The sequence below is a fragment of the Hyposmocoma kahamanoa genome, unplaced genomic scaffold, assembly GCF_003589595.1.
Source record: "Hyposmocoma kahamanoa isolate Upper Pololo Valley unplaced genomic scaffold, ASM358959v1 80, whole genome shotgun sequence".
NCBI classification, from domain to species: domain Eukaryota; kingdom Metazoa; phylum Arthropoda; class Insecta; order Lepidoptera; family Cosmopterigidae; genus Hyposmocoma; species Hyposmocoma kahamanoa.
Window position 1 is genome coordinate 5,625,093 of NW_020654051.1, and position 26,724 is coordinate 5,651,816.

At 36.8% G+C, this 26,724-nt stretch overlaps 2 protein-coding genes across 2 annotated transcripts in view; one reads left to right on the forward strand and one right to left on the reverse strand.

The window, feature by feature from the left end:
* Nucleotides 1-1,168: 1,168 nt before the first annotated feature.
* On the forward strand, nt 1,169-15,007 carry LOC113233808. Its single transcript, XM_026469020.1, has 10 exons — nt 1,169-1,245; nt 2,058-2,156; nt 2,321-2,429; nt 2,650-3,324; nt 3,961-4,134; nt 4,935-5,075; nt 6,571-6,766; nt 10,770-10,977; nt 12,282-12,492; nt 14,305-15,007. The coding sequence occupies exons 1-10, from the start codon at nt 1,169-1,171 to the stop codon at nt 14,413-14,415; spliced, it is 2,001 nt and encodes a 666-aa protein (XP_026324805.1). The 3' UTR covers nt 14,416-15,007.
* Nucleotides 15,008-20,406: 5,399 nt separating this feature from the next.
* LOC113233941 overlaps nt 20,407-26,724 on the reverse strand; it is a 31,928-nt gene continuing 25,610 nt past the window's right edge. The window contains exon 8 of the mRNA XM_026469177.1: nt 20,407-20,533. Coding sequence (XP_026324962.1) covers nt 20,407-20,533 — 127 coding nt within the window. The remainder of the gene's footprint in view (nt 20,534-26,724) is intronic.

Sequence of the window (26,724 nt, forward strand, 5' to 3'; positions counted from 1 at the left end):
AATATGGAATTTGATATAGTTCCATATTACAATTTTTTTAAGGAAAAAAATATTACACAAGAATAAGCAACACCACACAATACCAACCTTGCAATCCTATGGAATCTCACTACTAACGATGATCATTAAGGGTCGCATTCTAGAACTCTATTCAATGCTCAAATCAGGATTTGAGTATGGTTTAAAGCACTCGAAATCATACTCAAGTCCCTGACATTACGGTCATATTTCCAGTGCTTGAATGACTTGAGCATTGAGTAGAGTTCTGGAATACGACCCTTAGATTCGATTTTTATGAAGATCGATTCTAGTACATACTTACGTTCTAATAAGTTTTTTGTACCGATTAGCAATTTATTTCAATGTGATATTCAAATGAGTCGATTCAATGAAAGGTAAATCGAATTAACTAGATCAGAAAGAAATAATATATTTTGAAATAAAATGTTCAATAAATTGAATGCGCTGTTAACATTTATTTTAAAACGTAGCTCAACCAGACATGACTCAAAAATAATTTATCATTCGAGTAGTTTCATTATTTTGAGCACATTTTAGATTTTGACATGTAATTTGAAATTTCGTTCACACTTGCAAAATTTCTTCAGCGTTAGGACAATTTTCTTCTTGAATTTTCTGCCAACTTTAAAGTTGAAGTTCAAGTTAGGAAAGACTTGTTAGTGTAATTAAGTTTTAACTTTCGTTCTTAATTATCTTAAGGTTGAAGTCAATCGTTGAAGAAATCATGACAAGTCTACACGAGGCTTAGAACAAAACGTTAAAATGTGAGTCGTGTTCAGTCGTGTTCCTTTCAAAAATAAACACAATACCTTCCATGTTTTTTTTTCACTTATTTTAAAAATTCATATCTTTTACTCCAACTTATTTCGAAGTTCTATGATGATGAAACTTGTAATTTAATACGTACATATATTGAGATGGATATGGGGACCAAAAAATTTTATCTCGATTTACAAGAAATAAATTTAAAAATTTCGGGCGTAATGGGTTTTAACGCGATTTAAACTTGGCGTTATCAAAGCGCTGCGTTAAAACCCGAGCGTTTGCTCCTATGTGAGCGTGATTAACGAAGTAACTGGTGGCGTGTATCCGGTTTTTTTTTAAATAGTAAACCAAATTTGTTTTCGTAAAAAAAATCTAAATAAAGATGGCGGACGACGACGAGATTGATATTTTGGGAGATTTTTCGTTTAATTCCTGTTTCGCTCAGAACAACCAAGGGATGTAAGTGTAAAATTAATTCTACGCTATTTTTCCTATTGGCATAATAATTTACATTAAGTATTTTATTTTCATAATGTCGCTTATTAGAGAATTCAACAGAAAAGTTGACATGTTTTTGTTGACATTAACGCATTTTCAAAACAATAGATAAACATTGTTTTGCGAATTATTCCTTCTTCATTATATCCCTAACACTTTTTTCGCTAAACTATTATAATGCTCACGAATTAAAGAATAAAAAGTCAAGTAAGAAAACTTAAAATAGTGATGTTTGTTTATGGAATAACCACTTTTCTTAAAATCATTAAATATTTTATTGAATATTTAAATTTAATATACTGGTATCTCATTGTCACATTCCTTTTTCTCTTTTTTAATTGGTTCTAGTGCTTTGTCTCTTGCCCTACTTTACATTAGCCCTAAAAATTGTTTATTTCAATCTTAATTGATCACCAATCAACCAATCATACCATCAATCTTTGGAGATATAGGAGAAGGGTCACAGCCGTTTGAAAATTAACCCAGTCCCGACGCAAACGAAACCTATCTCAGAATTTTGTCTATATTAGTTAACTAAATTCTGTATTGTTTTTGTTTTCAATATCAATGGCTAACATGTCAATATAGTCTAGTCTTCTGTTTTTGCTCAGGCGCATACTGTCAGGTAATATACTTTCATGTATAGTCTGATGGTCCTGAGTCGACTAGACACCATATATGTATTCAACCACCCTGCACAGGATGTGTTATTAGACGTAGATAATTCAATAATGAGAAATAAGATCACACAGAAAGTATTTTTATTGTTTTAGACCTTCATGCTCCAACCGAGAGGACACAGTACACCCGCAGTGGCTCCAAGACTCCGTGTCGACCAACTGGTATGATATCCAGTCTAAAGATAGCCATAGGTAAGGGTGTAGAGTTGGAAAGCAGCCACAGTAGACAGTCTGGTACTGAAATAGGTACTCTGCAAGCCACTGTTTTCTTTTTTATGTTAGTCTTACCACTAGTGTTTATGAGAAGCAAATTTGTTGACAAAATTTAATAGAATATAGTTGTGTTAAATTTTCAGGGACGGCCCTTCGAGGAAATTATCTGGAAATAGCTCTAGAGAAAAATTCAAAAAAGAGTCACATACTACATGGAGCCAAACTGAGAAGAATTTACTGATGAGAGAAATGGTAAATTAAAAAAAACTGAAGTGAAACAAACAAAATTAAAATCTATATTTGATACAGCACCAGCTGAGACACCTCCTTTTGCCTCTTAGACTGTTAACATTTACTTAGTATCTTAAATGTAGTTGTTTTTAAGGTTTTCACAAATGTTGTTTTGTTTTGATTCGAGGCAATATAGAGAGATGCATTATTAAATAATAATAAAAGTTTATTTCGTTTTCAGGCCAAGTACGGCAGAAATGTACGTAAAATTTCACAAACTCTAAAAACAAAGACTGAAGCGGAAATCCAAGCCTTAATAGAAGCAGAATACGGGGTGCGCCTGGATACTCCATCGTTCGGATTGGACAAACATGACGACTTGGAAGATGTACCCAGTGTAGTTCAGGAAGAAATAGTCACTGAAGACTTGCCTAATGTTCTCAATATGGTTGCGACAGGTTCACCAACTATAACTCTTCCAAAGAGACCCTTCAGAAAGAAAGGTAACAATCCAAAGGCAAAGAACAGTTTACTAAAACCTGATGCCTTATTAGCTAGTAAGAAGAATGACATATGTATTAATCCTTCAGAAATATTCTATGAAGATGAGTTGATTATTGGTTCAACAGAGTCTATAGGTTCTGATAAGGATTCCATGGATGTAATTTATCAGAAGATGGCAAAACAACAAAAAGAGAAGGTTAAAGCTATGAAAAAGATTGGTAATCATAGGAGAAAAGTATTAGGGACTTACGATAAAGGGAGGCCTAGGAATAGAAGTAAAGATACATTGAAATCTCCTCAAAGAAGACAGAGGAAGGACTCTAGTTTTTCTGAGGACAGTACAAAAAGCCCTAAGATGCAAATTGTCTTGGGTTCTGGACTAGCATTGCCTATTTCAGAAGGGGAACAAGTGGTGAGCATTATAATTATTAAATTGTTGTTTAGAACTTAATTGATTAAATTATGTTATTACTCTGACTGAACTAGAGCTTTTAGGGTTCCATAATTGACCTAGGAACCTCAATAGTTTTGTCATGTCTATCTTTTTACCTGTTTGTATATCACTTTACTTGCACATTTGTGCAGTTGCTATCGTGACATTACATGTGAACGCATCTATTAATAAATCGAATATCGTGAATGTATCCAAGACTCCTCTTTGCTGATTTGACAGGGAAACTTCAGTAGATTATTATTGTAAGGTGGAAAACAGCCCAATAACACTGATCCTTTATCTTTCCCTGTGTTGCCACTTCCCACATTTTTCTACTAGTTATGAATAAGAAACATTGTTAAAATAGTATCAAAAGTTTAACATATACTTACTATTATAATCAGTGGATTAAACAGCAACATTAAGCTGGAAATACAGAATAGTAATGAAACCCAAGTAACGAAATATTAGCTACAATCACTCATGTTATGCTACTAATACAGTTAAATATATCTTGACATGATCTTGGCACGATGCAATGAGTATTGCCAAAAATTCTATATTGTCAGTTTCATGAACCAATAAAGGTGTTTCAAAGGTTGAAAATAATTCCAGATAAAAATAGAAAAGAAAAAAGATTCAGATCCCGAGAGTGATATAGAAGTAGACGTAGACAGTGATAATGAAGAAAAGCCAAAAGCGAAGGAAGGATCACGACCCGAAGAACCTATAGCAGTGCCTTTAAGGAAATTTGAACCGATGCCCAAGAGACAGAAGAAAATCAATTTGGTATCACTTATTTTCTATCTTTAGGTTCAATTTACATTGCCGCTGTACGGAAACGAATTTTTGGAACGCAATTATACATAGCATAATGTACTTTATATGAATTGTGTAATGTACAAACGAGATACGATACTGTATTAAATGCTGCGGGAATTCCCGAGACTTCGCGAGAATTCCCGAGACTTCGCGAGAATTCTATGGAATAAGCGTGACCTATTTTTTTGGTTCATGTCTAGTTTGTGCAATATTGTTCACGTAAATTTCATAATGGCTATAGTTGCAAAATACTCTTCACTGCCTTTCTGCGTCTGTATAAATTGAGCCTTATATATTTCATTTATACATTACATTTATGGTGCAAATACACGAAACGTTCTCTGAATGCGTTGCGTGTACAGTACAACGACGCGTTCAGGGTTCTCTTGCGGCTACCGCGATACTGTAGTGCGTCCGGGATGTTCGCCGACGCGAGCGTTGACGGTTTCGACGCGACATTGCGCAAGCGTTGCGCCGCGTCGATGCGTAGGGTGCGCGCCAGCCGCCACAGACTCCTGTCAGTTGTGGCAGACAGATGGGACAGTGAATTTTTTCAGTACTGGTCCTCCCTTCATTTAAGTTTGCGTACTAACATAGTTATGTAAGATTTTTGTAATACTAACACCCTATGGATCCATTGTTGTCCGAAATAAATGCATTTTATTTTTTATTTTTTTTTTATTTTTATTTATTTATTTTTTTATTTTATTTATAGTGCGTGTGTGTACGTTATTTGTTTATTTATGAATACGATTCTTTGATCGTAGGACGGCGGGGGCGGCTACACAATAATGCATACAGATACCGGGGATCTTTACGAGATAGCCCCCGAGCCGCGAAAGGAGCGTGCACCGAAAAAGCAGCCCGTCTCATTGATACCTTGCCGAGTGTACAACGCAGAGAAACCGGTATGTTCATTTGTGTGTATATGTTCTAAGGTCATGTGTGTATTTATTATGATTATGTGTTCCACTCGATCGTCGGCGCGCATGACATTTGATACCTGTCACTTTTCTAATCAGATGGTACGTTTTTTATTGTTTACATTAGGGGCGGCGATAAGACACGTGTAATATAAACACTTGAAACTCAAGAACCTATTAAGTTACCGTAAAAAGAATAACATGGGCGGTAAAAGCATAAGTAGCTTGGTACTTGGTACTTGGTGCAACGGGCTGATATCCGCAACTCGACGACAAAGCGCCTATTTTGCGTTTGGGCATAAGTAGCTTTTGTTTAGACTATAGTTATGATTGTAATATGACGACTTTACGTCTTAATTTCTGAGTACACTGAACACGTCTGAGAAATTTTCATTGTAGAAATTCTAACAACTTTGTATAACTGTATTATGAAACAAAACATATACAAAGATGACAAGCATTTAAATACCTATCGATTAACACTAGAATCATATGAAAATAATGTGTAACTTTTTTTAAAATTAATTTATAACAGTCGCGAGGAAGAAAATTGACGAATACTATCACAACTCACAATGTAACGACCTTAAAAAGGTTTCAATACAACCTATATTGAATAAAGTTATGTGTTTGAGTGATATTTTACTCCAAAAAGTATTTTAATAATGAATAAGTTTTTTTTGTTTTCAAAAAACAATCACAAGGTGCAATGACCTCCACTTTGATGACCTTCTTTCCAATAGATTGTGTTTCCAATAAGATATCAAATGTTAAAATTTTTAACACCATCTGAAAAAGCACATCCTGACGATCATTTTGATAGGTAATAATTACAGAAATTAATTAATAATGTCATGTATCACAATTAAAGTCTTCATCAAACACTAAACGTCAACAATCCCGCCAAAGTGATGATTATGATTATTTTTTCTTTATATTATTTCGAGTATTTAACAGTGAAATACTAGTAAAAATTTGGTATTAATACATGTGGTAGCACCAAAGTTATTTGTAAAACAGTTCACCAATCGGGTACTGTAATTTACTGGTAACTATGTTAGCAGTAAATTACAATTACAAAGTGAACATATTGACAGTTACTGGTAGCTATGGCTACCAATAACTGTTCAGTGGTCTGTCCACTGAACACTTATTGGTCATATTATGTGCGTTTATTCTAACTCTTACATTACGTAATTGCTATTTGAGTGCTTTTATATTTATTTAGGTCATGTAAAATAGTACGGTATATTTATGTATATATTGGAATTAGCATCTTTACTTTTGTAATCATGAGTTTGAAGGTTATGGACCACCAAGGGCCGCTGCACAATGATATCTTTCACGCAGAAGAGGAATCTTTTACTGTTAAAATTACCCATTAACAGAGAAGCAACTTTTAGAAAGTTCCCCACGGTGTCAACGCTCTACTTAGTACAACTTTCTTACTGCTTATGTTTATGTATGATGCTTTGCGCAGGCGCCGTTCGAAGTGCGCCTGCACGTGTCTGCGCTGGTCAGCATGGACGTGCACGCGCACTCGTCGCGCGGGGAGGTGATGGGGCTGGCGGGGGGCGCCGTGGAGGACGCGGAGGGGGGCGCGCCTCTGCTCATTGTGCAGGCGTACCGACACGCCGCTGCCGCCGCGGGAGGCACTCACTGCGATATGGACCCAGGTATAAATCATCAGAAGAGCGTGTTTTTAGACTTTGTAGACCCAGGTTAGAGCGTATGGATTTTCTTGACCCGAATGGAGACCTGTGCACAACAGTGTAATGACAATCACGCAGTAAATAGTAGCAGTAGAGCTCCTTGTGAAAGAGTTCGTCAAAGTACTATCTATATAGTAAGTGCCATCTTACCTATTTCTGTGTGTTGTTTAGTGGCAGTGCCCCTCAGATCTTTGCCATTTAAAGCTCTGAGTGGCACTGCAACTGTTATGGACAGGCGCGTCGCTTACCATCAGGCGCGCGACTTGTTCATCCCATCACTTGGTATCGTAAAAAAAAATGGGAAGTGCCCCAGAATTCCGTTGCTCAGATACTCAAGTACAGGGAATTCCTTAAAAAAAAACAAGTAACACGCCCCGCCACTGTTTACGTCTACTTTACGACGTCATCATTTGCTAAATACTATACGAATATGAGGCTTATTTAAACATATATATAGTTTAAATATAAGTGCACCATAACTTGTGAATGCCCTTACGCTATATGGTTATTTTTGACACAAGTGCGGAAAGTCAGTCGTTTATTCACGAGTCTCGAGACAAGTGAAAATGACAAATCCGCACGTGTATCAAACGACGTTTTTAATACATTTGCGAAAAAACTGCGTTGAAAGTAAAATAAAACAGTATTTAAAAAAAACTAATTTTATTTCTTTGTCTAATAAAAATTCAGAGTACTGCAACTGTTGCCAGTATTCAGTCACATTAAAAGTACTATTTTAGTAATTTTAATGTTTAAAGTTAAAAGTAAGTAAAGTAAAGTTTAAAGTAATAATGCAATAATAATAACGCACACACTCAACATAGCAATGACAAAGAATCTTTGCGTCCAAATTACCTCAGTGTCTCAAGACGAAAATCTTTGACCAGTGTGTGTTGCCAGTGATCACATATGGATCAGAAACGTGGTCCCTCACTATGGGCCTCATAAAAAGTATCAAAGTCACTCAGTGGGCAATGGAGAGAGCGATGCTCGGTATTTCCCTACGCGATAGAATCAGAAATGAGGAAATCCGTACGAGAACTAAGGTAAGCGATATAGCTCGAAGAATTGCTCAGCTGAACCGGACGTCGCTCCTTTTTTTTTTGATTGTCGCACCGGACGACGCTCAGTGGTAGGCCCCCCACCAGGTGGACCGACGATCTGGTAAAGGTCGCGGGAAACCGATGGATGCGGGCAGCACAGGACCGATCGTCGTGGAGATCGTTGGGGGTTCAGCCATACGATGCCCAGCAGTGGGCGTCCTATGGCTGAATGATGATGAGTACAGTAATATATAAGTTTATCCTTAAATAACTTCGTGTGCAGTGGCGGATTTGCAGTCTTGGCCTCCCTAGGCCCCAGGCCATGTAGTCAGTACGAGCCGCCCCTTTCTCAGCACTCATCATATACTGGTGGACTACATAATTAATTTCACTGTCGCAGAGTGACAGTATATTGGTGGAAACCGCATGAAACTCCGTTTAGTAGTTTTTGAGTTTATCGCGATCAGACAGACAGACTGACGCGGTAGTGCTAATACGTAGTGATGTAGTGACATAATATTATAGATTTTATACATATTATAGGTACATAAAATGTACGAAAATGATTTAGGAAGACTATTGTTATACGATGCGGTGCAATACTGTCCGCCATAATGTGCGTGAGCCTTTAGAACATTTAGGTACTTTGACTTATTTCTTGTTATCAGTGAATTTTTTGTCACGATCGGCCGCCCTAGGCCCAGGCATACTGGGGCCCTAAAAAGGCCAAATCATGCAATTCTGCTAAAAGCAATTCATTTACAGAATTCCTTGCAATTCTGTCGCAATCCTCTTATTTTCGTAAAATGGTCCCAAATTCCGATGAATTATATCCAATTCAATTCACCAGCAAATTCTGCTTAGGCGTTATAATTGCCATATCAAAAAAAGCAAAACCGTAACTTACCGATTCTTTTATTTTCGATTTTATAGTATTTATTTCATTCAGGTTTATTACGAGAATTTAGTATAAATAAGTATGTTCATCGATAAAATAACTTAAAAAGATTAAATTACCTAGAAACCAAGAATTTCATAAATTTTCATTCATTCGGCTGGCAATAAGTTAGAAGTTTACAACAACAAATAGGAAGAAAAATTTGCCAAGACTTGGCTGTATGGTGTGAAACCTTTACCTTTTCCATTACGGAAAGAATTGAAAAAACAACAACACATAAATAATCAAAATATCTGTAAAAAAATGTTTTTTTAATATTAAAATATAATTAGTTTGACCTTAAAATTGTTTTTTTTTTCATCATAAGTGTTTGAAAAGGAAATATCTAAGTGCACATAGAAATAAATTAAATTAATAATATAGAAATGTAAAATTGCTTGGGTAGGTAGATACAAACTATTTTAACAATTGAGAATGGTATCTGTTCCTATTATAGAATTGCTGTTTTCAAATTTTGTAGGTCTACCTTATTCTTATTACTTCCTAACACCTTAAGCATACTAAACTTTTGGTAGAATCTGAAGAAATAAGTGTTATAATACAAAAACCATTACATTTATAGATAATTACCATTGATTATTTAAGACAGACTTAATATTACCCTATAAAGGGTAACATGTTCTTCCTGAGTTCTTGGAAAATTGATGTACTTTCTCTTAAAATGGTCATTGTTGAAGGCCACTGTTACAGCTCTCATGCATTTGGAGACATGGACTTGGTGCATTATGTGGTATACCTACGCTAGCTCCAATAAACCCAGATGCTTAAAAACTTAATAGGTACCTTATACAAAACAGTTAAATCATAAATGAAATTACATGAGTGTAATTAATATACCTTATGGTAGTAATGATTCTTTCACTTACCTTGGTAGTTATACTTTTTGCACCTCTCGCGCGGGCAAATAAGGCTCAAATTCCTGTATGGTTCACGACACAAACTTTTATTTAGCCTATAAAGCCCGCTACATTCGAAGTCTGGGAATTTGAACGAAAGTTCAATTATTCGAAGTATTTCGAAGATTAGCACTCCTGAGACGGTATAACAGTCGTTCCGTGACCCACTCGCGCTCCAAAAAGTTTTCATATAGTCCTAAATCAGCAATTTTCAATTAATTTTCTAAATAATATAAGGAAAGGAATTGTAAAATGTTGCTCTCGAGTAACTTCTTACGATTCTGCTGTTTGACTTAGAAGCAATTCCTATTTTTTTGGACCATTTTGCGCATTTCCATGGAACAATAGATGAATTGCGTTATATGAATTATTAGCAATTCGTAATATGAATGTCAGTTAAGTGACCTTTTTGCGATTTGAAATATGAATCGTGTTAGGATCATATTATAATTCTGCCAATGCGACCTTTTTAGGCCTCGTGGGCCTTAGGAAAAATCCGCCACTGATTGTGTGTAATAAATAAAAAGGTATTAGCTTAAACTGTTTTTCAGACCCCACCCTTTTGAAGAAACTTGCTACATTTGAAATAAGAGTTATGTGACGCATCTCGACCGGCTCCATAAAAACAAAACAGCCATTAACACTAAATAATTTACAAGTAACATTACGACTTAAACCTATATAAACATATTGGGTACCTATGTCATTCAATAATACAACATAGCACTTTAGAACAATCCGATTTCAAGTTTGGATAGAGATGAACAGTACACGTAAAAAATACAAAACGAAAAATAAAACCACGTATTCGAGTACATACGATGTATAGATGGAGTTACATCCAATTACTTGCCGAGTACTGCTTCGAAAGTAGCCAAAGTTTGCATTTCTTTTTTGAAAGCCCATGACGACGTTAGGTTTCTTATAGGAGGCAAATCGTTCCAGCACTTAGAGGCCGGGAATTTGAAGTAAGTCGAGAAGGTGGTGATATCTGTAAAGACGAGTTATTGGAGAAGGTAATAAGAGTTCATGGTAAGGCCTCAGACGTTAAAATCGTGCGTGTGTCGTAGTGTCGCAAGCTGAGGCGGCAGAGTGCCTGATCTCCCTCGGGCTCGTGGTTTGCGCGTGGCACCACTCGCACCCGTCGTTCCCCGCGGCTCCGTCTGTGGCCGACCTTCGCTCGCAACGCCTGCTACAGCGGCTCAGAGGCCCCGCACCGCTGCTCGGCCTCATCACCTCGCAGCACTGGCCCACGGGTCGCACTGCCACTCAGTACCGGTACGTTGCTTTAATAGACCCTCGTTAGTAATTACTTATTTACCGTACACAAATTAACGTTTCATTTCTATTTATTTCTTTTATTTTTGAGGGTACAAACAGCTTGTATGACAATGTAATAGAAACTATATTAAATAATTATAAGCAAACACTTCCCTACTGATAAAAATGCAATAGCAAAATACAGAATTGGCAACACTAAACAACTACACGACATTGTATACACACATGACACATGATAGGAAGAATGTAACATCACGCAAATTAAATTACTTTAGTAATAAAACAAATGAATTAGATAAAACCTTTTTAACGTACAGTTTGTGTTAAAAAATCGTAGAGAGCTGAAACTTTGTTAAATTTATTGCTCGAACGCCATATAAACGAATTGCGTTTGTAATTTTGTAAAGCGACGGGTAAATTGATCCCTCCTACGTAAAGTATCGTACGTCGAAATTGCCAAGTTTACAGGGGAGAGTTTTAAAGTTCTGCATTCACTGAAATAAGCATAATACGTGACTTTAGCATTTCTCAGTTTTATTCGCCAAAGCTCGTTACTCACATAGAGTATTATAAAATCCTAGATATCGGTTAGATGATCTATAATGATCTATTAGATCTGATCACTGTATGTGAGTGACGAGCTTTGCCGAATAAAACGGAGAACTTTAAAACGCTCCCCTGTAAATTTGGCAATTTCGACATACGATACTTTACGTAGGAGGAGTCGAAATGAATTAGTGACTTGTTACGTAAATGCTTAGCTGGAACCCGTAAGTGAATCTCAGACAGAAGTTCTTTAACGAAAGCGCGTGCAACTCGAGTGCACCGCGAGATTACGCGAAAATGTGCGTGTTTACACGATGCGCGACTGGCTTACATGCCGCGTTGTGCTACGTTTGTATGGAGTTACACTACTTGTTTAGTATTAGAGCTCCTTGTGAAAGAGTTCGTCCAGGTAAGTACTGCCACCTTACCTATTTCTGCCTCCAGAAATAATGTTAGCTTTACTGTGTTCCGGTTTTGAAGGGTAAGGGTGCAGGTAAAACTACAGGCACATGCGACTAGTCAACTTATGTCTCAGGCAGTGCCCCTCAGATCTTTGCGGATTTAAAGCTCTGAGTGGCACTACAACTGTTATTGACAGGCGTGTAGCTTACCATCAGGCGCACGACTTGTTCGTCCCGTCCCTTGACATTATAAAAAAATGCTACAATACAGTTTGTTTGTCATTATTTTCCACCAGAGGCGCCACTAGCAATGCAGCTTCATTTGACATACAATTTTCATTTATAATTTCCTAGGTGCATTCGTGTCGAAGACGACTCTGACGACGACGCAGACATACCAACAGGCTACCAGTTCAGTGTGAAGTTGGTCCCTGATCTGACAACGGACAACGTGCGATCGTTCCTGGATGAACTTCGCGCGATACGCGATGCCGACCGGACTGAATACAGCGTTGATATGGCGAGGGACATCTGTCCGCAGGCCGCTATGACCTATTTGGAAAAGGTACAGCAATAAGTAACCAACCATCGAATGTCTGCTTTGTTAATTTCGTTAAGCGCGAAGTACAGTCACCATCGAAAGTCGCTAAAGGGCTTGGATTTTTCGTACCTTAAAATTCTAGAAAACTGAAACAAACTATAAAAAAAATACCGATGCGAAAATAATATTTGTTACAGGTTAAATCTAAAAGACCTCTCATAGCCAACATCAAAGTATCCAATAGATTAAACTAACGAAAACATATTTATCTACACCTGTAAAGAGGTAAATTTTATCTTAGATTGCTCAAAATTATAATGAAAATCATCCTTATGGCATTGAAGTTAAGTGCAATTAAGATTACGAAAAAAAGAATAGCGTCTGGCACGGTATAAGACGTCAGTTCGAATCCGGCCGGATCAAAGGATTTTTTCCGAGTGATAGATCTTTTATTAATAATTGTAACTGTTCTAGGTAGTTTCATAAATCATAAACTCAAAACATTGCCTATTTTTAAAATGTGCGCTATGAAGCTATATAACCGACAACTCTTGTATTTAAGTCGAATTTTTGCTCGATACGTTTCGAATCAGTCCGTGGTTAATCCTTAATCATGAGATTCCGCGGCGGTGACTCGACGGAAACTGCGCGTCAAAGCCTTGACAACCGCGTCATTAATTCAGGTGTGGGCGCAGGCAGCGAGCAACTATCCTTGTTTGCTTCATTCTTAAAGTCATACGTAGGGTTTCAATTTTGGGCCAACCTATAGGTTCCCAAACTTTTTTGCTCATCGCCCACTTAGGCAAGATAAAAAGATTGCAACGCCCACCACTAAAAAAAATAATTGAAAACACGTAATTTTGTATTAACTTAACACAAAAAAATCACAAGGCAAGAAATTATATATTTGTAGTGTAGTTTATATAGATAATTCGGGTTTTTTTTTCAAAAGCGGTAGCACAGCGCCCATTGGGCGGTAGGTATCACTTTAGGAAACTATGGGTCAACCCCATTATCTTCAAAGTATATTGATACAATGAACTTTGAATGTATAGGTATTTGTGGTTTTTTTACTGTTCCAATAATTTTGATGTTGACCGTACTGCTTTTTTGACTATGTAACAATTTATGCCCGTACAGTTGCCTTGAAACAATTATCTTATTATTATTGATACAAAGATAAATAAACACGAAAAAGAATTCCGACTGTCTGTTGCCACAACGTGGCTGCTTCTACGCTACTTCGTATCCAATGGGATGGAAGGAATTTTTCTTTGTATTTGTTCGATCTTCATGTAAATAATAATAACAAAATAGTGCATTAAAAACTTTATAAATAATATCAGTACAGGCAAAGTACTAAAGTACGTGGAATTACAACTATTTGCCAAGTTTTATTTAAATCGGTTACCGGAAAGTGCGCAAACCCGGATTCATCCCCTAGTTCGCCACTATACGGGACTTTACACAGGAGATAATAAAAATCGGTTCTCACTCATTGCGCTACTCATAGTATATTGAGAGAGAAAAAGTCTTGAATTGGAGAATAGCAAAATCAACCATTAAAATAATTGCTCCTTATAATAAAATTTTGGTGCTATTTATAAAAATGAATCTTCATGCGTGAACAGCCAACCTTAGGTGGATTATATTCTTCAAAATTAAATGGGACCACTATGGAGGTACCCTCTTTCCAACACAAAAGAATCATCAAAATCTGTTCACAAATGGCGGAGTTATCGCGCAACATTCATACAAAAAAAACACAGTCAAATTGAGAACTTCCTCCTCTTTTTGAAGTAGATAAAAAATAATCATTATTTTGTTAAATTACAGTGTATTTCGAGTGTATCACACCACATGCAATCTGCGGGATACGAGAATGACGACGCCGTCGTCCAAGATCTAATGGCGGGCATCAGAAACGTGTTCAGATTGCCTACTTAAGTTAAGATTAAGTTATGATTATTCAGTCTCATGACAATTTCTTGTCAATCCAAATTTATTTAGAAATGTATACTACCTCTTTTCCAATACAAGGAGTATTAGAAAAAAAATCGACTAGAAAAAATAATTTTTGTTTTTAAATTATACTACTACCCTAAGTTGTGTTATCGTCAATTGAGTATCAGAAATAAAATTGTTAAATTTTAAATTATGACTGCTACTTAACACTGTCCTTATTCCAATTCTATTAAGGTCGTGATTTTAGCGATATCTATCTTATTTTTATTATGCCAGAATAAAAGGAATATAAGCGTAAGACGAGACAAGCAAAATCAACCCTTTTGCCGTAAAAACAATAGTCATTTCCACTTACTTTCTCAAAGTTACTGAAATCCAAAAAATGGATTGTGTATACAAATGTTGCAGGTTGATTTCACGGCACATTTCCTTCAATTATTTACACCGGCTTTTACCTGTTCTTAAAGTAATGTTCTTAAAAATCCAAATTCACACTCTTTATAAGATACGATTTTGAGAAAGTAAGGCGACGAAATATATGACTTTGACGATATTAGGGCTAGATATCTACATATCGTTTCTACATGTCGTTTTTACGTGTTGTGGTATTCTTTCACAATAAGGGTCGCTTGAAATTGCCGCAGCCAAGCGACGACGCAACCCTGCGATGCATTAAAATGAACACATTTCTTTAAACAAAAAATGAAAAAGAAGATGCGGGTAGCACCGGCAGGCGCACATTAGTACATGTCTAACATATGTATATAGGATCTCTCATTGACTTACAAATAAATGGACGACGGGTCTAATACAGAAACCACGAAAAAAATGTCCCAAGTCAACCTATTCGAAATTTAAATTGTAATGTCATCGCAGTATCGCGCTGTCAGTAGAACAAATGAAGACTAAAGCGGAGTTTGGCGCTCTGTATACGATTTTAGCGCCTTACAAGTGCGGACACTTTTTAGCGCGGACCCGACGTCCATATAATTGTAAGTCAATGGATTTTCTAGTAACTAAAGTACTTTTTCATTCTTCTAACAAAAGAGTTATTTAATCATCAAAAACCAAACATCACTGGGCTATACATCATATTATATATTATACGTCATATGGTGCTTTTCGGTGCTGCTAGAGAGAATCTTCATCGTCAGTAGTTTGTAGCAAATTGATCTCATCATTTAACACATTTTATGTTTTAATTATAGCAATTCTACAATAGGCACTACTGATGCTAGACTTTAGACGTAGGCCATCACACTGACACAATGCGGGTGGCAATAACTCTATAGTGCCTGTGGATCACGCATGGGATCACGGTGGGCGCATGGGTCACTATTTTTTCCCGTAACTCTCATAATAATGTGTCTACTTAGGATTTTTTCTTTTCTCGTAGGTTACCTCTGACAACCTATGTGAAATTTAAAAACGATAAAAAATATTTTATCGTTTTTATAGTATGCTACTAAAAAATTACGGCAAAAGGAACTTTCTTATTTCAGTCTTTCTTATTTTTGTCAACCTAAACATTTTATTTCTTTATAGAGAATAAAATGTATTACATAGTATAATAATAATATTATTTCTTTCGTACTCATAATAAAAAAGATTGCACCGTTATTAGGTTTTCGCGATTGTTACACGTAACAAATGAAACTATTAATATTAGACATACCCACAGATAACCTTGCTGCCGTGTGCAGTCTTGCGGAATCGAATACTAGGGTTGTACAAAGATTGTAATGTAAATGAAAGACTTGTCTGAACGCTTGCACTGTCGGCGATACATTCAGCGGTAGCCACTTATAGCGTAACCTCAAGCTAGTGACTGAGCCCAGACAACTGGATAATGACTTTACCATCACAGTCAGCCGTGACCATGCGACCTCCGAAAGGCCTGGCACGTTGGTTTGTTTGAAAAAACAAATGCGATTTAGATCCGAAAGCAGTGTCATTTGTTAAGGTTACACCATTAATTACAAAACATTAAAAGTATTACAAACTTCCAATCCCATAAAACTAGGTCATTGGTCTGTAATGTAACGATTTACGTACGTTAGTTTTACAAAACTGACTTTCAACGTTTTTCACTGGTACCTTTGAAATATTTTCTTATTTTAAATTCGACAAGTGTTATCCCGTGTTACGCAATATTATTTCACTTGTACCTGCGAAATATTTTTAAATGTGCAACGCCTCCTTCCCATGTTACTCAATAATTTTCATTTATACATTTGAAATAGTTTCAAATTTTAATTGTAAATACGACATTACCTCAACAGATCTCTCACAGGTGCCGCTTACGGCGACAAAAGCCGAAAAACCCCAATTCAAAAGATCTCTAACAAACACGAGAAATTCGCAATGTCTGCTGACTCGATCAATAGCTCAGTTGGTAGAGCGGTGGCCATTTCGAATTCCGTCAGGTCGAAGGAATTTTTCTTCGAGTTCGATTGATTGTATTAATAATTATCACAAACTAGTGGAGTAATTTCACAAAAAATAAATTAATATCATCACGATAATCCCTTCACTCACTTTTAACTTGAGTAGATAATTTATGGCCCACTTTCTTATCAGTTGCCAGGGATGGATGGCCCTTATTTCGTCTCTATTTCTGCTTATATACTCTATGTTACAGTTTTATTAATTGATTGACAGATTTCATAATGTAATTTTTAAGCACCTTGTAAAGTTTTAATTTTGTAATTAAAGACAATAAAATACGTATCGTAAGATATTTGGTTCAATGTATGTACGATTGTGTAATAATTGTAAATATATGTGATTTTAAAATGTTAATTTATTTGCCTATTTACCTTACTACACCCGGACCTAAAAGGAAACGGTAACGGTTCAACGGTATTAGTAATATGCAGGTATCTTGATCAATTATTACTGGTCAAGATACAGTCATTACTAATAGAAAGCATAATTTGCGTGACCGTCAGGATGGCTAGTCGTCTGTGGCGTCTGGCACTGAGAGTATATTCAAGAATTGCTACCTATTTGATACTATTTGATAATTTTTATAAATAATTGCTGCCTTTGATATATTCCGAGAAATTGAAACAAATAATTGACCAGCCATTTTGATGTCTGGATGGCTGGTCGCCAATTCGTACAACATGAAGGGAACAGATTTTCCAGAAGTATGTATTACCAATAATTGCTACCTATTTGTTACTTTCACAATGTGGCGACCAGCCATCCTGATATCAGAATGGCTGGTCAATAATTTTTTTTTAATTCTCAGAATATATCAAAGGTAGGAATTATTTAGAAAATATAGCAATTCTTGAATATACACTCAGTGCCAGTGTATATTCAAGAATGGTGTCCCATTGGTGTCTTTTTTTATAGCTGGAAAATACGTTACGCATACCTCTCGGCACGGAGGACCAGCGAGCGATTGTGTGGGACTCCTGTGTAGTCCCATATACCCCCTAAGACCCAGAATTCAACTCCACCACCATAGAAAGGCACCTCAGGATCCGCTTATGCGAACTACTAGATCGTCTCAGCGGATGGCCCTCAGTGAGCGGGTGCAGGCCTTTGGTCAGTTCCCCGGCGTAGATATTAGGACACCCTCAAACGTGGTAAAGGGTTTCCCGACCCCAGTCTACGGCGGGAGAAGGTGATCGTCTCCCCTGCCGCCGTTTACGAAGCGCGTCAGCGAGGAGGTCGTCCTCTCTAAGGCGCTGCGAGACTACGCTCTCGCAAAAGGAAACCATACGCTCTCAGCACCTCTCGCTGCCGAACATTGCGTCCACGATAGTTGACAGCGAGAGATCTCCTCACACTGTTGCAAGTCAGGGAGTGCCGCTGAGGGACCCTAGCCGGTGAGCTGTAGAGGGCCATACTTCAGATTATTATGGAGTAGGTACAGGCGCGTGTCGAGGGTGGAAGCGATACCCATCGGCTTTGGGGCAAGTTGGGTGAAATGCGCCTTGAAGGTCTACCTCCCATTCAGTACAAGGTCCAGGTAGGTATTTCATTAAGCCTTGACTGAGACCCTCTCCCCGAACAGGGTGACCGTCGCCTCTGGGGGAACCTCTGCGCGAGCCATGAAATAGGAAGGCCTCCATTTTGATTAACATCAACCAGCGTCACTTATTGCAACATGACAATGCTGGAGTTTTTAATTTGACTAGTCAGATAAAAAGTCGCCATTTAGTAGATTCAACACGCAAAAACCTAAATATAGTCGTTACGCCGTTTTAAACTTATAAGGATGTTTACTATCCTCTTTGGAATAAGCTTATTCCGTGACATCATTTTTCAATCTCGAGAACACCACAGCTCCTAGCTAAGACCAGGGGGTCTACTCTCGATCTCCGTCCGACATCCGTCCGAAACATATACATAAATTACTGTCAAATAAGTAAAATTTGACAAAATTAAAAGACAAGTATCAAGTATGAAGCTTCATTCGTACCACGCGTCTTTTCATTTGGTCAAGTATTACTTATTTGGTAGTAATTGTTTCGGACGAAGGTCGAGAGTAGACCCCCTGATTTACCCAAAATTAGTCGGTTCTAGTCGCAAAATTTTATTTATTACAGGCCGCGTATTTTTTATTACATTACATTACAAAAACTTAGGTATAGTAAAAATCCTCTGAGAACGACTCTGTTCTAAAAGACCTGGCATTAGCTACGCGGCACCACGCCAGCAGTGGCAGTGAGACACAACCTTAGAGGATGGAAAAAAAAGGACACAACGAGTCAATACACTGTCACTATCACTTTTCTACTAAAATGCAAATAAAACCCAATGTGAACAATAATAGGTATAATTTTCAATGTTTAGAAGACTGTAAATTTTTTTCTGCCCGCTTTATACCCATATTGAATTTAAAGTTACAATTCATTCGCCAGATTACTTCTTTTCTGAAAACGAAACAAATAATTTTTAAAGAAAGAAAAAATAATAAATGTCTCTACAAATTCTGGAAACACCAACGGTGCCAGGGTTTTAAGACGATTATCACACTTCATAAAAAGTAAGAAAGTAAGCTCATAAATAGGGATGTATCCAATATCTTCGGAGTCTTTTTATTTGAGTAAACAAAAACTAAGTAGACAATATAACTGCAGCGTCCTGAATGAGTTCTGTAATATTAACCATTCTTGTCAAAGAAGGATCTCGGCTACATATACAATCACTACGGCGATCAACTGCGAAGAGAGTACTTTAAGTGACGCGGAGCCGCTAGACCGCTGCCCCCGCGCAGATTAAATCGCGCGTTGACGCAGATCTACGTCTCCGCCACCGCGCGCATGATTCCGCGGGTACGGTGCTGTGTGATAATCGCCTTTCTTGATTTCGTTACCAACACACATACATAAAAATTTATTAGAATGATATTAGAAACAAAGTTATTATTGGAGTAAGTAAAATCTTCACGATCATTTTGAAATTTTAACATCAGAAACTTTCAACCAAAACGATAACTCGTTGCTTTCGACATTTTTGACGTAAAATCGCAGTATATCGACTACAGGATGGCATTGATAGTTGAACGTGTTAGCCAACATGACCAGACATTTTTACCATGAGTACTGGTCAAACCAAAACTGCAAGTTCCGGTATAATGTTTTGTAATTTCATAACAACAGGAATATTCCGGCTATTTTATCAAGACAAAACAAATTTATTCGTTTTTCAATAGACATAGCTTATTGACAAAAGATTTCTGTGATCTACATGGAATTCATAAATAAAAAGTAAGTTCCGAAAAATCCTATTTGCAGCATCATCACTACCACCATCACCAACGCATTTTATACGTCCCACTGGGCATGGTCGCCTCTCAAGCAAGAGTTTAGGTCATAGTCCGTCCTTTTTGCAGCATTTTGTGTGTTGGTGTCATTGACTTACAAGTTGGTGTGATGGTTTGACACAGTAGTCTATCGCAGCATCATATCTAGCGATATCACTAATTTTACAGATTACTGGTCACTGTGGTAGTCACCTGCACGCCATAGAACTGCCATCTCCTTCAATGCTGTAAGCTTTAAACTTATCGAATAAAATATGCCTCTTGTGAGGCATAAAATGTACACCAGGCCTCGACAAGATAAGTGCTGATTTGCTTCTGAAATAATTAATTTAGCTTTATTTATTTCAATACTTTATAGGACGTAACAAAAAGCACATATTATAACAATGAGTTAAAAACAATCGCGTCTTTAATTTGCTCTTGCTATATTTGTTTATCATGAATGACAAAATGAAATATGTCGCACAGTTAAGGACTATCCACACACTTCAGGGCCGTGCCCGGGACGTGGACGGGGCGTGCTAGTTCGTATGAACTGCGGGCCCGTCCTGGCGCCGCCCGGCCCGGACACGGACATGTGTGAATGAGTTCTTACAAAATATATGCAACGATGTTTTTGTCCCGGGCACGGCCCGGATATGTGTGGATATAGCCTTTATTGTTAGTACCAGGGCCGTACTGAAAGTTTTGTAAAACTCATAAATAAAATGTTAGTCATAAAAAAATCACAGCTCCAAATCTATACGCGATAAATTCATTTTCCATCCTTCATTGGTTAGATTTACCTATAAATATACTACCTATCCTATCCTGTTGATCACCTTTCCAAAATTCCGTTGGCTTTTATTTTTATTCCGCGATTTCATATTAATATCCATAAACCCAACCAAAGTTCCACAACAACAACTGCAACGACAATAATAATTATCCTAAAATCTCAAGAAGCAAGAAAATATTTATTTGGAAGAATTATCAAAAATGTGCAACTCAGTGGAAATTGCATATGGCCAAAGGCTGGACGCCATAGTGCCAAAATATAAGAAAAAAAAAAAAGATAAATTCATTTTCAGTCAACTGGTGAAATTTAAAAAATGGCAAGCAATTTCCCGCCAAAAATATTGCATTCGATAGATAGAATTCTATATTTTTTTCAAACATAACATTTGAATTTCGAATATTAATGAGTCGCCAGGAGTGCAAAACCTTCAGTGTGGCCTGCGTATTACCACATACTATCGAATTCATAACAATATTATGTCACTGTTTAGTCTACAAGATCACACCCATACATCGAGTATATAACCAGAAATAGAGACGAAATAAGGGCAATATATTCCTGGTAACACATTAGCGATACAGCTCTTATAAATATCAACTCTCGTTTGCACTGAAATATAGACAGGTCACCTACTGCATTTTCCAAAAAATATTCCGTATTTATTGTAATAAAGAAAATATCTCTAATAATGCCGTGTTTTTCTTTTCGGTGGTGTGGGAAAAACAGCAAAACATCTAATTACAAAACAAAAGGAACAAATTTCATCGATAATTAATTATTAAATATGTAATTTTGCAATTTTCGTCCATTGTAGCAAAGCTCAAGTTAAATGGTCGATTTGAAGTGAAACAGTTGACGACACTCATTGACGACACCCGTCAAATGTTAGCCAATCGGAGCGCAGTTGTCATAGTAATGATATGGCATAATAGTTTTCAAACAAATTAAATGACATTTCGCCTCTATTTCTGGTTATATACTCGATGCACCCATACTACCTACACGCTTTCGCATTTCAGATGTTAAGTATTACTTCTTAAGCAGCCTCGGAAATGTTTGCATTGCTTTAAAAATAGAATCCACAAAGTTTGTCATTTATGGAGCGTGCAACTCTTTACCAAATAAATATGAAAATCCACTTAGAATAATAACGCATAGAAACCTAGTCCGCACACGCTAAGTGAGGCAAATTGCAGCGCGCCAAAAGGGCCTACACGAGCGGGCGGGCCTTGAGTGCTCAAGGTCAACTTGCACCGCGAACAGATCAAGAATTTTAGCTAAAAATGACGAAATGTGCGGTAAATGAGTGTAAAAATACGTCAGACAAACATAAAGTAGATACTAACATCACATTCCACAAGGAAGTAACGCGTTTCAACTTGTATTTTTTTATAAATATTCACTAAAACCGAAAATTAACCTACTACTAAAACTAGTCTACATGAATTTGATTTTTGCCTCACTTGTGACAGTTCGTTTGATATGAAACTATCATTCTATGCGTTTTTATTCTAAGAAAATCCAATACTACAATACTGCTCTACACTTTTAAATATATTATTATTAATAATAATAATATCTTTGCTTTGCTATATAATAAAAGCTTTGCTTACTATATAATAATTTATTATATAGTAAACAAACTGAAGCAAACCAAAAGATCACTGAAACAGACTAAAGAAAAACTGTCATACAGCCAACTTGTAGCTTCAGCCTTAGAAAGACATCAGAGCCCGTAATCGCGAGAATTAAAAAAAATATTGTCTGTGGTATTACTTATTTTTCACTTCTTATGCTCTAAAAGTACGTCAATATAGTGAAAGTCTATTCCATAAGGAGTAACAAAAACCTAATTTTTTCATTTACCGCGAGTGAACAAACTCTAACTCGGTTTTAGTTCCGTGCCTTTTCCGCATAGACGGTGGCGCCATATTATTTTCCCGCGAACACTTGAGAATTTTGGTACATAATTTTGTGTTAGAGCGAAAATATATATAGGAATAATAGACACCCTTGCTTAATAGTAGGGGGAAGCGGGGCAGATTCGTACACTTTTTTTAACTTTGATTTTGGGCTACTAAATGAAATTATAATGAATATTTTTTTAACCTTATTGATGATATAACTAATAAACATTACTAATTGAATCTTTTCTTTCATAAATAACGTTGAACAATAGAAAAATTTTGATTTTAACAAAAAATGGGAATTATCCAATTCTGCCCCACCTGTGGGGTACTTTGATAGATCGCTTGGGGTACTTAGAATGTGAATCAACGTAGTATGTCATTTCTGGTTGCCACGTATTATCAGCACTAGGTGATCAACTGTTCATAAAGTATGACGCTATATGTGCCTCCGCACTTGATCTATCAAGACTTCTTTCTAGGGCACCATTTCAAAAGAGTTCTTTGTAGAGTGTCTTGGAAGTAGAAATACAGGAGGAAGAGCTGACTATAGCGCTAAATGTCACTAGTTCACCTCTTTACAGTGACTTGTTGAAACAGTTTTATATTTTTCGTACAAAATAACTATAGTGCGCGCGGAACTAGCTGGCCGCGCCTTAGGTATGTGAGCGGTGGGACGGGGAGGCGGGGGCACTTGATGTCATTACTCAGAATACTCAGTTCGGCGCCGGACTTCGCGGCGGCAACACACGTTGACAGTTCTGGCTAGTTTAGACAAAACGCACAAGAGATTGCAATGTCAAGATGAGTCCGCCGATAAAAAGACAATCTAAGGAAATAATATTTAAAGTGCATACGTTTTTTAAAAAACGGAAAGCCGATGTCAATAGTTTAGAATATAAAACTGATGCGAATATTCATAAATTAGTGGCACAAGCAACCGGGATATCAGAACGAAGTGTAAGGAGAGTAATTGCTCAAAGTAAAACATCCTTGCAAAATACAGGGGAAGCAAAATTTAGTTCTCCACGAAGGCCAAAAGAGATAAAAAAGAAAATACAAGTTGATGATTTTGATTTAGGAGTGATAAGAAGAAAAATAAATCAGTTTTATACGGTACAGAAAACAAATCCAAGTCTACGAAAACTAAATGCTGTGTTAAAAGAGGATAATATTTTAGATTGCGGATTAACTTATTTAAGAGAACTTTTGCACAAACTGGGATATTCATTTAAAAAATGTAAATCGAAGAGATCCCTTTTATTAGAGAGACCAAACATTGTTGAATGGCGAGTGAAATATTTGAGGGCCATAAGAAAATTCAGAGAAGACAAACGAAATATATTCTTTCTGGACGAAACTTACGTTAACCAAAGTCATAATGTCCAAAAATGTTGGCAATCTTCGTCGGAACCTGGTGTTTATGCAGATATAGGCAAAGGAAGGCGTTTAATAATAGTTCACGCTGGTAGTCGGAACGGGTTAGTTGACGATGCTCTGCTAATTTTTAAATCAGATTCAAAAACAGGAGACTATCATGGAGACATGAACTCTACAAATTTTTACAACTGGGTTGATCGAAAGTTAATACCTAAACTTCCACCTAACTCAGTCATAGTTATGGACAATGCAGCTTACCACTGTGTGCAAGTTGAGAAGAAACCGACTATGTCCTGTATGAAAATTAATATGCAGAATTGGTTGCAAAATCATAACGTGCCCTTTTCTCCCACGATGGTCAAAGCTGAACTCTTGGGCTTGATTAATACGACCCAATCAGAAAAAATATACACGATTGATGAACTTCTGAAAGGTGTAGGTCATACTGTTCTAAGACTACCTCCATATCATCCAGATCTCAACCCAATCGAGCTTGTGTGGGCAAATATAAAAAATTGCCTGGCCAGAGATCACATTAATGCTACATTGGACGAGAAAATTACAATACTAACAAGACTATTTTCTGAATTTTCTGCCGAACAATGGCAAAAATGCGACGACCACGTACAAAAAAAACGAACAAGAATACTGGAATCATGATATGAGATATGATACTGTGATGGACGAATTCATTATAAACTTACAAGATGATTCTGACTCAAGTTCAGACAATTCAGAATCAAGTGATTCAGAGGATAATATGTCAGAGTAATTTCATATCTATAAATACAAAGTCGTGTTAGTTACACTAATTAATTAATAATAATTTCATAAATGATTCAAATATGTCGGAAGAATTTCATTTAATTTGTTTTTGGTTTATTTTACTTTTAATTGCAATGTACGGACAACAGCAAGTCCATCAATACATAAATGTCAAATTTATCCAATCAATTTTATACTCTATTCCCTGGACTTTAAGTTGAAAATCAATTGAGGAAATCTGACAGTTTGTGGCGGCCTGATGTGCTGCCGACTGTACATTGCAATTAATTAGATAGGTATAATATAAACTTGTAAAAGTTCAATTGGCTTTAATTTTTTCTTTTCAATAACTGAACAATTATTGTTCACGATATCTCGAGATTGGTCGTCACTGTCTAATCTCATGTGCGTTGCGAGCAGCAAGCAACCCGCCCCCTCACCCCTGTCCCTACCTAAGGCGCGGCCAGCTAGTTCCGCGCGCACTATAATTCCTAGTACTTTGATACGTACCAAACTGCCCCACTCACTGGTGTATAAAAGTACCCCAGCGGCCAGTTTGGAAAAGATTTTTTTTAATCATTATATATTCACTCAGTCACATTCAATTCTAGTTATTGAAAACACTAGTTTATCCTGTTTTAAAACTCAAAACCCTGTAAGTTGAACAAAACTGCAGTGGCACTCGTATTAATGTCGCTTATTTTTTTGGTTAACGGCTGTGAAAACACTTTGTGACCTGTTGAACGAAAATGGTTAACTGGTGAGCTGCATCATCGCATGTCTATTGCTCATACGTACAAAGGTATTATCACAACTAATATCATGTTTGAAGTTATGGAGATAATGCAGGTGTGTGAATGTACCCCCTGTGTCAAACTGCCCCGCTTCCCCCTACCTATATTGGCTCGTTTTAGTCCCTCAATAAAAAATATACTATTGCTTTTAATTAAGGTAGGTACACGAATGTGTTCGCACCATATAGGTGCCTACCTATTTAAAAAAATGGCGGTAAAATAAATGAAAATACTTAGGCGTTTATTTTTGTTTCTTTTTATTTTCTTCGCGAAAATGAGTTGAGAGTAGTGAGAAGAGCGAATATACAATAGTGACTATAAGTGTAGGTACTCCGCCTAATTTAAAACAAAAAGTAAATTTGTTTTGCTTTTTCTATTACACATTCTCCTTCTTCAGTAATTTATTATTTCCTCGCATTGTTTTAGAAAAGCTCATCGTCCGTATAATACAAAGCCTCATTGATCCGAACAAAAGTCAGTCATATTAGTGTCGTACTACATTTGCCTAACTTGCCTGTGGAAAGATCTACCCATCAATCCCGTACAGTGCTGCTCACACTACACTACAGTATCATCAATAGGTATAACGGCGGTACCTACTCGTACCTACCCAGGCACTTTCTGCACAAATTCGATCACCAGTATAAGTAATGTGAAAAGTAAATCCCCAATTTTTACAAATGAAAATATATAATTATAGATGTATAGAATCCGTCTCTTAGTGTACTTTAAAATAAAGCGTTGTAGTTTTAGGCAGAGTTATCTCGGCCTGTGATTTCGCTGTGAAGCGCTGGGCCAATCTGAATGCCGCGACTCGTCGACTCGAGTCAGAGATATGTGCGATATGTCCCTAAGTAGATACACTTCGCACAGCCCGTTGGA

Excerpts from the sequence above, each read along its gene's own strand:
- LOC113233808 (XM_026469020.1), top strand. The coding sequence starts at position 1,169 with ATGGCGGACGACGACGAGATTGATATTTTGGGAGATTTTTCGTTTAAT. Across the intron at positions 1,246-2,057 it reads GCTCAGAACAACCAAGGGAT|ACCTTCATGCTCCAACCGAG; the intron begins GTAAGTGTAAAA and ends TTATTGTTTTAG. Across the intron at positions 2,430-2,649 it reads ATTTACTGATGAGAGAAATG|GCCAAGTACGGCAGAAATGT; the intron begins GTAAATTAAAAA and ends TTTCGTTTTCAG.